Source organism: Gavialis gangeticus, unplaced genomic scaffold (genome assembly GCF_001723915.1).
Source record: "Gavialis gangeticus isolate Ggan-Ray unplaced genomic scaffold, GavGan_comp1, whole genome shotgun sequence".
NCBI lineage: Eukaryota > Metazoa > Chordata > Crocodylia > Gavialidae > Gavialis > Gavialis gangeticus.
Window position 1 is genome coordinate 100,570,194 of NW_017729024.1, and position 12,158 is coordinate 100,582,351.

The following is a 12,158-nucleotide window of genomic DNA, read 5'->3' on the forward strand; positions in this document are numbered from 1 at the left end:
CTAAAGAAAACACTCCTTTTGTCCCTGTCTCCAATACCAGTGGAGAATGCAGATTAGTCAGATTGGAGGATCCAGCTCTAATAATTGATGATGCATCATTAATCAGAAATATTTTTGCATCATGACATTAAGAATAATTTGCAACAAGACCCTTCATATGATTAGATGTCCATCTTAATTATCCACTATCTTGTATTTAAATTCATAATCCCTTTGTCTCAGTGGAGTTTCATTAGGTTTGGTCTATACCAACCCCCGCCCCCCCCAACCCCCCCCCCCAAACAAAGAAGCCAAGAGCATTGTGCCCTTGTCACTATCAGTGTGTGTTGGGGACATCTATGCATTCCTGACATTACTACATTACAGACGTAGTAATTAAGCCATTTAAGTGGTTTGGTACAGTATACAGCAACTCATGGAACAGTAGCTTTTTGGGTGGTAAATGCCTACTGCCACTGAGACATCACATTACCATTTACCCTTTTTTTGTTCTGCCTCCAAACGTCAGTTTACATAAACCCATACAGTTCTATTTATTTAAGGTGGGCATTCAATTGTGCCATATAAAATTGTTAAGTTGTTTTGTGTTAAACTTTATTTCATTCTCATGTTCAGTATTATGACTAGTGGAACAGAACAGCCACACAGAACATTCTACATCTTTTTCACAAATTAATTTTATTTGTAAAGCTGCACTTGCCTTGTTAGGCAAAAACTGTCCTTTTACAAGGATAGATTTCCTAAAGCAAACAGAACCTTTAATATGCTCTTTAGCTTTGGATAAATAGTAGAAAAAAGAGAGTTAATAGTGATATTAAAATATATTTTCCAGGCTATACATTTTCCAGATAGCATGTGTGGACTATAGTCCAAACTAGAGATACCTCTGTTTAAAGCCTACATTATATTTTGTAAAGGCCGAGACAAAGGTAATGGTCCTTGGCAATGAGGCTGGAATGCATCAGCAGAATCCGAAGCTTAGTTGTCTCCACCGCACAAAGCCACCAGAATGCTTTCATAATCACCTTTGGTTTCATCCTGGCAATTTGAGACCACAACAAAATATATTATTACAGTAGTGACAAGAAGACCCATTGTGCTAAGTCCTCAGAACATGCAGAGGAAGGAATAGTCTATATGACTCAAAAAGCTTATGATCTAAAGTTTCTAATCCACCACATGTTTGATGCCCTTGATTAAGTTGGTAACTTGGATTAGTCCTGCTAAATGTAATGGCACAACTCATCATGCATGAAGTTAAGAATGTGCATAAAATATGAAGGCTTGGAGCCCTCCCCTGATCACTGACAAAACAGACAGTAGCAATGCATACTTTCCTATGCTACCCTAAAGATGTGCCTCAAAAAACCAAAAAACAAAACAGATAGGGTTGATGGATTCTTAGTTCCTGCTCAATCCTTGGCTTCTGTGCCAATCTACCATAAAGCGTGACCTACATTGCCACTGCAACAGTTTTTATGCCACACTGGGAACTGAAGGAACTGAATTAGCCACACTATTTTTCTGAATGTCACTAAATAGCCACCAACTACTAGTCTTTTTTCCCCCAATCCAGAATGAATTAAAATTAGTAACCTAAAAGAGAATATCTGTGGAGTCTATTTCCAGTCCTTCAGACCGCTAATTATAGGATCATAATTATAGGGTGTGGATGGGACCTCATGAGGTTATCTAATCCAGCCCCCCACTCAAGGCAGGATCATCCCTCACTAAACCATCCTACCCAAGCATCTGTACAACTTGCTTTTCAAAGTTTCCAGGAAGGGAGACGCTGTCTTCTCTACCTAATCTGTTCTAGTGCTTGAGTGCCCTTATAGTCAGAAAGTTCTTCCTAATCTCCAACCTAAATGTCTTCTGCTGCAGCTTGAGCTTGACCATTGCTTCAACTCCTGCCCCCTAGAGAAAAGCCCATCTTCATCCCCTCTGTAATCACCCTTCAGATATTTGAAGACTGTTATCAAGTCTCCCCCTCCCTCCATCTTCTCTTCTCCAAACTAACTAATCCTCTCTCTTTCAGTCTTTCCTCAAGAGTCATCCTTCCAGGCCTCTAATAATTATTAGTTTACAATCTGTATTTCAGCTGAAATGGAAAAACCTACCATAATGGCTTGGCAGAGAGAGACACCATATAGCTTCTTATAATATCCTTTGATCTCATTCATATCAATCTCAGAACGGGAAACCATGATTCTTATCAGTTGCTTGTGACGGGTCCCAGAGCCCTGTTAAAAATAGATCATTATTACACTGTTCTTCAATCAGCATAATTGATGGCGTGTAGCAGGTGCACCCCTGAGATTGGCCGCGCACCCCCTGGAAGCACCTTCCGTGAAACTAGAAGTGCTGGCGGAAGTGCACTTCCAGTTCCACCAGTTTAGCTGCTGGTAGTTCTGAACCCAGTGACTGGCCGCTGGGCCTCCCCCCCGCACAGTTGACAATCTGGTGCCCCCCTGGACTCAGGAGGCCCCAGTCACCCATGATCAGCATAGTATGTGTTAATCTCTACTCTATCTGGACCTACATTTTTCACATCTAAAGGAATTGCATACACTTTCAACAATGGAAAAGAAATAGCTGTTTTGCAGGACCTGCAAACTCTTCTCCCCACACGTGTTTGAAGGAAGAAGAGGTTTGGCTTCCAGAGCCTCTCCTGTCTTTAATATCCTCAGGTTCCTCTTTTCAGTCCCCTTCTAATGCAACTCCAATAGGCTTACACTGATACAGTTCCCTATCTCAGCTGGCCCTAGAGTTCCCTTGTAAAATAGGTTCTTAAAGTTAATTGTCATTTGATGAACACTGACCATTTCAAACATTAATATCTTTAAAATGAGAATTCACTTTGAATATCCACTCTAGGTACATACAGAGCTAGACAGACAACTAAATTCCTAATGAGAATCACTGATGGATAGTTTCCCTAACTCTTTGAGTAATGCAGCACACTTCTTAAGTTAACTCACTTGATTTTCCTCCCCTTTGCTCTTTCCTGAAAAATTTTGTATGAGCACAATGATCTAGCCTATTTCATTGTTGTCCTACTTTTGAAATTGTTCCCTCAACCCTCCTAAATAGTTCTCAGCATAATTTACCTTCATGGCCAGGTTGAGCTTTTCAGCAAAGAAAGCTGGTTTGCTTGTAGCACATTTCACTATAACAGAACAGTAAGGCACAATTATATATGACACTTCATTAACAACAACTACAAACCCACATCCAAGTGTGGGAAGAAAACACTTTTTAAAAACAAAGTAATTCTACCATTACCAGGTACATTAGATTAGCAGCATCTCTGATTTTTCTCCTATTTTTGTATCTTCCTTTAAAATGAACCAGAAATGTCATACTGTATTCCTTCAAATGCTTTAAATTCCTTTAAAACACACACGTTTTATTCTTCCCAATTTAAGAAAGACATTGATAAATAGGGGAGGCAGTTCGTCATGTTAGTCTGAAGTCAGACAGTGAGCTCTTGCAAATTTATACATCTCTGATAGTTAGTCTATTAAGTGCATTTCTATCCTGCCTTCTGCCAATATTAAAGATACATTTACAAAGAGACAATGTATCGGGTACAAATAAGGGCTTTTTACTTTTTTCGTTTACTCAGATGTAAGATGCATGTCATTTTCAGAAGAAATATTTTATATTAAAGGGTATCTTAAAATTCAGAGAAATATAGTATGCTACTTTCTTTCCTATTAATCTAGAATTGGATGTCCAGCAGAAGAAGAGAAAGCATAAAGAAGAGATTTCTCTTTTGGCAGTTCTTAAATACCAAAGTGAATCTGTTTATTTATTAGGAAATGTGTGATACAACTAACTATGCCAACTGGAAACTAACTGTCTCAACCGTGTGTTCAGTATTAAGCAGGTGTGACAGTATGCTCTCTTGTTCTGGGTACCTACGCTAGCCATACCAAGTTAATTAAAATAATGTCTAAGATATGTTTGCACAAAATGCTGAGAGTTATTTGTAAGTCCAGTAATGGCAAAAAGTTTCACAACAATGAAGAGCTTTCCATCTATCTGTCTGTGTGTAGTTCAGTTCAGACAACATGCCAACTTCGTTGCACTTCAGGGCCACATCCAGATGAGCAAGGGCATGCAGTTGCAGTGGCACAAATAGCAGTGGCACAAATTTGTGCCTCTACTTTGTGCCGCAATGCACACCTCTGCACGTTATTAACGTTGTGCCCACACATTGCCCCATTGTGGGCAAACTCTCTGTGCCCAGCTCCTCCTGGCTCCCAGAGTGCTGTTCTGATCCGGCTCCATGTGCTGTAGGTTGTGGAGCAGCCTGGCTGGGGGACTGGGTGCCTTAACACAGGGCTAGAATCACAGAACCATAGAAAATGAGGGTCAGAAGGGACCTCAGGAGGTCATCTCATCCAACCCCCTGCTCAAAGCAGGACCCTTCCCAGTTAGATCATCCCAGCCAAAGCTTTATCAAGCTGGGCATTAAAAACCTCCAAGGATAGAGATTCTACCACCTCTCCATTTAACATGTTTACCACTTTCCTTATAAGAAAGTTTTCTTAATAGCTAACCTAAGCCTCCCTTGCTGCAACTTGAGACCATTGCTCCTTGTTCTGTCATCTGCCACCACTGAGAAGTCTAGCTCCATCCTCTTTGCAACCACTCTTCAGGTAGTTAAAGGCTGCTATCAAATCCCCTTTCAGTCTTCCTTTCTACAGACCAAATAATCCCAGTTCCTTCAGCATCTCCTCATACATCATTTCACCCAGCCCTCAAACCATTTTCTTTGTTCCTCTGGACTCTCTTCAGCTTGTCCACATCCTTTCTATAGTGAGGGGCCCAAAACTGGACACAGTAGCCAGCTGGCTGCCCCCACGCTGAGACACCCTGCAACCCAGTCAACTGGAGAGCAGCAGGTAGACAGCAGGCAGCCCTGGGCTGACTCCTTCTCCATCTCCATGTGCCTAAGCATGGGGGCTCTGCAGTGGAGCCCCCACACTATGACATGTGGAAACAGAGAGCAGGCAGCCCAGGGCTGCCTGTTCCCCTGTCTCAAGGCACACTGTGCCTTCACATGGGGTCTCCATGTTTATCCTGGCAAATGCTATTTTGGGATGTTTTGTACCTTTTTTTTCCTGTTTTTTGTTCTTTTCTGCTACCAGAAAAGAGGTTTGTGGTGTCACAAATCGCACATGCCTTGATATGTGGATGTGGCCTAGGAAAGTATAACTTTTGTATGTGTCTGGCTCAATCTACTGTCTGGTTTGTGTTGATCCTACCTAATCTAGTTTCTCTTTGGGCTGGCTCGTGTCTATCAGTAATTTGCACAAACTCACACAAAGAGCATGGACAGATGTCATTTTGAACCAGTCTTAAAATTATATTAGTGTAAGGTGTTCCAATATAATGGAACAAAACCATTGTAACTTTAACCCGTTTTCATTCAGGGTTAAAGTTACACCTGCTTAGACCACTTATACCGCTATAGGAGCAAATATAAGTATTGACAGCTGAACAGCTGATTGGTGTTCCCAAGCAGTGAGTGCTGTTTCCCTTTGAAAATGGTTCAAATTTCTGTCTGTCTACAGCTAACAAAGGGCGCCAGTTTGACTCCCAGTCTGATGGTTACTCTACTGATATGGTGTTTTAAGTGAGGCACTGTTCAGTCCAACCACTCTGTCTTCATTTATACTGTTCATAATAACATAGCAAGGGCCATAGTAAGAGAAACAAGGAAAATAAAAACATATAATATGCCTTCAGTCTTTACAAGTAAGGGTTTTTTTTCCTGGAAAGGGCCCCAGGAGGGCGATTTGCAATATTTTATCAGTGCACATAGTAAATCTGCAGCATATTAAAAAAATACAGGCTGGTTTTCATTTCCTCAAGGGCAATTTTATATTGCTTTTGTACATCTTATTTGTCTGCTGCCTTTTCATAAAGAGATCTTTACAGAGAGTTGAGGACTTTAAATTAAGGTCCCTTTATAGTTCTAGAGAAGTATAAAGTTATCTTACTGTAAATGAGCATTTACAGTATGGGGGTCTGTATGTGAAGCATCTGTATTTTAGAAAATTTACATTTTCATTGTAATTTGCTTTATTTGAAATAACAGTCTGTTCATACTGGATTTTGCAAGTGGTAGCTAATAAACTATATCATGTACAATAATGATGTTAGGTTTTAATTAAAACCAAAATAAGAGATTAAAATCCCTTCCCATGTATATATACATAACATTTTACTCTTGACCTGTTTATCTATGAAAAAACCCAATATAGAAACAACAAGTTGCTTATCAAGCAGGATTACATACCAATAGCTGTCAGGCAGTTCTCAATATCCCCTTTCAGCTCCAGGTCCAGCACCTTGTTCATGTCATGTTTGCTGTACTTGGTATATTTCTGGAAGACTGCACACAGATGGACAGCTTAGTGAAAACTGGGAAAACATGCCGTTCTTTCATATACAGGTCCTCTCATGTCTGCCACGTGGAGAAATTAATTTAACTAGGAGCTCAATCCGATCCTCAAATTAGCAGTCTATGAAACCCTTTCAGAAGAGCTGAACCAGCTAGGGTTTTCAGCCACTGACACAAAAACACAGGGACTGAATCAGATCAATGGTCAAACCCATACTAGTTTGATGTCCTCTCTGTGGAAAAGGACATTAGACTTTCAGAAATAATGACATAAAACTCTTTAACAGTTAATTATGCAACAACATGCCCATATTTATGAACTCAGGTTGATAGGGATTGGTTTATACCCTGTAGCATAAGCAGTCCTTCACAAATTAGGGTAAGCCCAAATCATTTCTACTGTATTCACTTTTGAAGATCGTTTGGGCATATTTTAACTAAAGTATGAAATGGCAGTCTTCTGCAGCAGTTACTCTATTAATAACACCTAAAATGCATACATGAGGAACATATTTCTTAAGAATAATTTATTTAAGGGGCTTGCCACAACTATGAGTGCACAAAAATCTTATCAAGTGTATATTTTTGCTCACTGGATTGAAAAGTAGCTGTTTCCATTGATAAAAATGTCGTTTAACCACAAAGGTCCAAAAGTACTGACATATGGTGTTTTGCAATCACTTAACTTGCTGCTGAGAGACAAACTCCTCTCCTATTGGGAGCAGAGTGGAAACTTCAGGCACTGTTGCTATGACATTCAAGTTTAAGAGTAGAAGATGGAAAGTATTCCACACATTTTCCAATTACAATAGAAAAAGATCATTCTAATATTAAAATGACCCAAACCCTGGAATTCTTTTAGAATTATTGAGATTCCATTTCTCCTTTTATGAAGAATGCTATGGCATCTCTGATAACAAATGTTCAGGATCTTATTCTTAAATACTATCAGAAACAGAACGGTAAAATTTATGTTTCACAGTGGGCATGTCTACATGTGCCATTAGTGTGAAGCTTATTGTTCTGCAGTTTCTTGCTCCAGGGAAACTCCCAGGCATGCAGTTTACATGTGTGCCCAGACTGCAGCACACTGAGCCAGGTTGGATTAGCCCTGGCTGCCAGGGGTCCCGGGAGTCAGCCTGCCAACCTGGTACTGAGACCCGGCTCCAGGTGCTGCAGACGTGTTGGCTGGGTCTCAGTGTGTGTGTGTCAGTGTGGGCCTCGCTGGCAGGCAGCCCCTGCACTGAAGCACCCTTGTGCCCCAGCCAGCTGGGTCAGCATCTACATATGGGCTGCTAAGCACAAAAAAACAAGTACTATCCTGTTGCAGAGTTTTTTAGTTTTGTGTGGCCTAATATGGGTGCATGTGTGGAAGCCAAGATGTTTACTGAGCAGTTAATTAGTCAACTTTGCACTAAATGTCTTGTGTAGAAGTGCTGCTTGTCTAATTTTGGGCCCCATCGAATATGTTTTTAAGTGAATAGAAAGATTGGTCTCAAGAAGCACTCAATTAGGTTAGTACTTCAATACTTCTGAGATGTTTTAGAGAAATATGCTGAACCTTTTTAAGATACAAATTTGCTGAAGTAGACAACTTCATTCAACCTACCTCTTCGAAGATGTGGATAGCTTCTTGTGGTAAGGATAGTAATGAATACATTTATATCTGTTCCTTTTCTTTTCTCTCCTGCTTCATATAAGGCCTATTGTAAAGCACAGAACTTTTATATATATCATTATTGTGAAACAACTGAAACACTTTACTTCCAACCATGTCACCTAAAGGTAAACTTCTAAACCATCGTCTCCATTAACAGCCAAGGACATTCTATAATGTGACACAGATTTCTTCAATCCCCAAACTACAGCAGAGAGCGGTTATCCTCAGGGCTTCCTCTTACACTTGGCTAGTGGCACTAAGTACCTATGGCTGTAATTTCCAAACATTTTTAATAGAATCATATTCTTAGACAACATTTTACATTCCTGACTAAAGACCTTTCTAGTGTATTGTGACATGCTGTTTCCTGTGTCAGAAATAAACAGGCTTCCTAATTCTGAAAGCAAACATTAAATTAGATCAGATGGGAGTTTCACTGAAACTTTATAAAAAAGGAGAGATGCATGCTGGGCAGGAGCCAGGGAAACAGGAACCACTTTTATTTCCTTGTGTTCCCCAGTTCTCCAAAACTCCTCCCATCAAAATCACAATTGAGCCCCCATTATTACTGCCAATCTCCATGCAGCAAAGAAGATTTGCCAGTAGGCCATTCAGAGCTGAGCAGTTATGCCCAGTTGACCAAGAAATCTATAATGTACCACTTCTCATTCAGGGATAGATGAGCTGTCTTGAACAGAACAGGGATCACATACTTTTCACTTCAGGCCTGAAAGCCCAGAAAATACTGCTCATTCAGTGATAAGAGCCATAGCATTTACGCACAATAATGATAAAAACCATCTTACTAAACTAGAAAGGTCTCTAAGGGAAAGTTCAATAGTATTTAAATCTTCATATAAGTTTCTAAAGTAATGGCTAGCTAACAGTCATTAGATCATTTTGAAAGATTTATGATTAAAAGGGAAAGGTAGAATTAAAAGGGAATATTATGAAGTTGATTTGGCCAGGGTATTACAGGCTTTCCCTATGAATTTTCACCTCAGGGAATGGGAACTCTACTGAATTTTGTGACTACAAGAATAAGGATTGCAGGTAATTTCCTAGGAAGGACAGAGACCTCAGTTCTTTTCATGTTCTAACTGCTCCATCTTGTAATTTAATTAAAAGATCCCTCTGATGAGCTTTCTTGCAGCAGAGCAAAATCAAGAGCTAAGTGCATGGAGGCCAGTAGTTACATATTCTAGGAATGACTTCAGATTGCTTTCCTTGGTTACTTAAGTGCATATGTATCATGGAATATAGTACTTTCCAAGGCAAGTAGTTCAGCCAAGTCTTAAAGTGTAACTCCTTAAAGGAGAGAGCAGATCATGGAATAATCTAAGCCTGAGAGAGGTGCTAGTACCAGCTACTAGTTACGGAACTAAATCAGATGAAGAAAAGCACTACATCAGTTGGAGAAAAACATGAAATATATTCTTACCCTTGCATCGTTATCAGCAAGATCATCAGTCACTTGAAAATCTTCAGCCCGGTCACCCTAAAAAAAATTCCATTTTCATTGATTTTCATTCTATTTATTACAAGAATGGAATTTTGTTTCTCTGTGTGCCTTCAATGCAAAGTTTTAGAGCACTAAGAATTTTCCTGTAATATGATTTTTGAATTTTCAATCCAAAATATTTTTAGAGATTTCATATACAAATTCCTGGCCCATTATGGTTACAAGATCATTACAAAAAACTATCATACCCACTACTGTATGCAATTTGTGATAGTTTGATACTTGTATATTCCACACAACCCTTCTCTACCATTTGATCTCTTAGCTTTTAAATATGTATATATAAGGTTAATTGTCTAACTTTCTCACACTGCCTTTCTCCAGCTGTTTTTACTATTACAAAGTGTTTGCTAATGTATAGTAAAAATTTTATTTTCTACTTCTGAGCATTCCCCTTCAACTTTCACTTGTTGTTTTCAATATAATTAATCTCTCATCAATTTTATAAGTGATAAAAGATTTAAATATTTTACAGTGGTCCCAATACATTGATTTTTTATTAAGAAATATTTTAAATTCTTGTTGTTTTTTGAGTTATCTTTAAACAATATGCAAGTAACATGCTTTCTTTAGCAGATGTCCATACAATAGAATATAATTTAATCAAGGTGATTATGTTTTTTATTTCTAATGTTAACTAAAATTATTTAAATGTGACATACCTTGGCAAGAGAAAGCAAAGCCTTCTGAAAGTCTCCAGATGTATCTGAAATAATGTCTTGTGCTAGATCCCTTTTAAACACTGAAATAAATCAAAATGCAGCATCTAAAAATGTGGTATGAGGTGTTAAAGAAGCCTTCAGTCTCTTCTACAGAATTATTACCCACTGTTACAAAAATTCCCTCTTAAATATTTGTTTGACAGTATTAAAAAGCTACTCCCTTAATTTTCCCTATTCAATATCTTTGAAAGAAGTCATGTGTTAATAGTTATTTGTGTGCCTATTTTCCTTTCTAGTTAAGATAAATTGGGAAATTTTGATTCAGATCTAAAATTATCTTAAACCTTGAGGAAGAGAAGATGAAAGTTTTCAGGGTACTGGTTGAGGTCCATCTTATAAGTCCCTTAACACAAATTGTCAGGGGTTTATTATGAGTGTTCAGTTGCATGCCTATATTTATATGTATACTTGCCATGAGATAATTCTTCTAGTTAAATATTTGTACATAGGTATGGTAACTTCAGTTGCTAACTGGTCAGGTGCATTTTATCCATACTTTCTGCCACAGAGGGCTTGAGATATAAAACGACAAGAAAGACAATCTGTGATAGAAACTAGGGGTGTGCAAAATTGCCATATTTGATTCAGATTCAGCCCAAATTGGGGGACAGTGATTTGATTTACTGGTTTGGATCACTGTCCCGATTTGATTTGACTGAATCCGAAGATTCGATGCTGATTTGGAGAATCAGTGATTTGGCCATAGACACAGCTTTAAATGTTTTTTTGATATACCTCAAGGTACCAGGCATGGCTAGTGAATGCTGCGATGGTGGGGCGGATGGAGCATCCCACAGGGGTGCAGGGGGCCCCCTGCATGCTCAGTGGGAGACTCTGAAGTGTACAAGAATCACTTCTGAGTTCCAACACTGAGCAGGGAGCACCCCCTGGTTCAGTGATCAGCCCTGGGGGGACACCGGGTGCCTCCCCAGACCCCGAAGGCACCAGTCACTGAGCCAGGGGAAGGGCAGGGGAGTCCCCTGTGTGCTCTGCAGTGGAACCGGAAGTGGACTGGAAGTGCTTCTGGTACACTTCTGGGTCTGCCACCAAGTGCACTGGGAACCCCTCCACGCTCCCGTGGAACGCTCCATCTGCCCTACCATCTTAGCGCTCACAAGCCACCTGGTACCTTGAGGTATGTAGAAAAAACATTTAAAGCTCTATCTATGTCCGAATCATTGAATCTCTCCAAATCAATTCAGAGGATTCCAATTTGATTCAGAGAGATTAAAGGGTTTCCTGATTCGATTTGGATTCAGAGATTCAGCTGCCAAACCAGGCTGAATCTCTGCCGAATCAAATCAGTGACTGAAGCTTCGCACAGCCCTAATAGACACCATGTCTATGCTGAACAGTGCAGAATGATGTAGAGATACCTGCACTAGCTTAAAAGAAGGTCATTTAACTCTGCTTTTTAAAATTTTTTTGAAGTTAGTTTGGGTATCTCTACATAGCATTGTTTTGTGCAATGAAAGCATACTCCATATAAGCAAAAAGCCAAAGGTACTCAATCTATTAGTTGCAATTTCTTTAGAGCTAGGGACATACATTAAACATAAAGCAGTATAAGTGATCAGAAACTGGTTCAAATCTGTAACGTAACAGAAGTTCAGAGTATATAAACCGCTTTCAAAAGGACTAAAACTGGTTTAAGGCAAACTTAGATGGATGTAGCATTAGATTTAATTGATTTACTTTAAATCAGTTTATTGAACTTCTGTCCCAGATCCCCTCCAGATTCAAGTTAATTCACAGTCCCCCAGAATCCCAGGATTCTTTGCATCTGCCCTGAATGCCCCCCCCCCGAAGGATGGGTGGGCTAGCCTTGGCCCAAGC

General features: G+C 39.5%; 1 protein-coding gene across 1 annotated transcript in view; it reads right to left on the reverse strand.

Annotated features, from left to right (window-relative positions):
• Positions 1 to 659: 659 nt before the first annotated feature.
• Positions 660 to 12,158, reverse strand: part of ANXA1 (annexin A1) — a 28,423-nt gene continuing 16,924 nt past the window's right edge. Inside the window, exons 7-13 of the mRNA XM_019517456.1 lie at positions 10,263 to 10,342; positions 9,520 to 9,576; positions 8,028 to 8,121; positions 6,314 to 6,409; positions 3,111 to 3,169; positions 2,121 to 2,243; positions 660 to 1,038 (exon numbers count right to left, since the gene is read on the reverse strand). Of these exons, the coding sequence (XP_019373001.1) occupies positions 979 to 1,038; positions 2,121 to 2,243; positions 3,111 to 3,169; positions 6,314 to 6,409; positions 8,028 to 8,121; positions 9,520 to 9,576; positions 10,263 to 10,342 (569 nt within the window). The 3' untranslated portion in view covers positions 660 to 978. The remainder of the gene's footprint in view (positions 1,039 to 2,120; positions 2,244 to 3,110; positions 3,170 to 6,313; positions 6,410 to 8,027; positions 8,122 to 9,519; positions 9,577 to 10,262; positions 10,343 to 12,158) is intronic.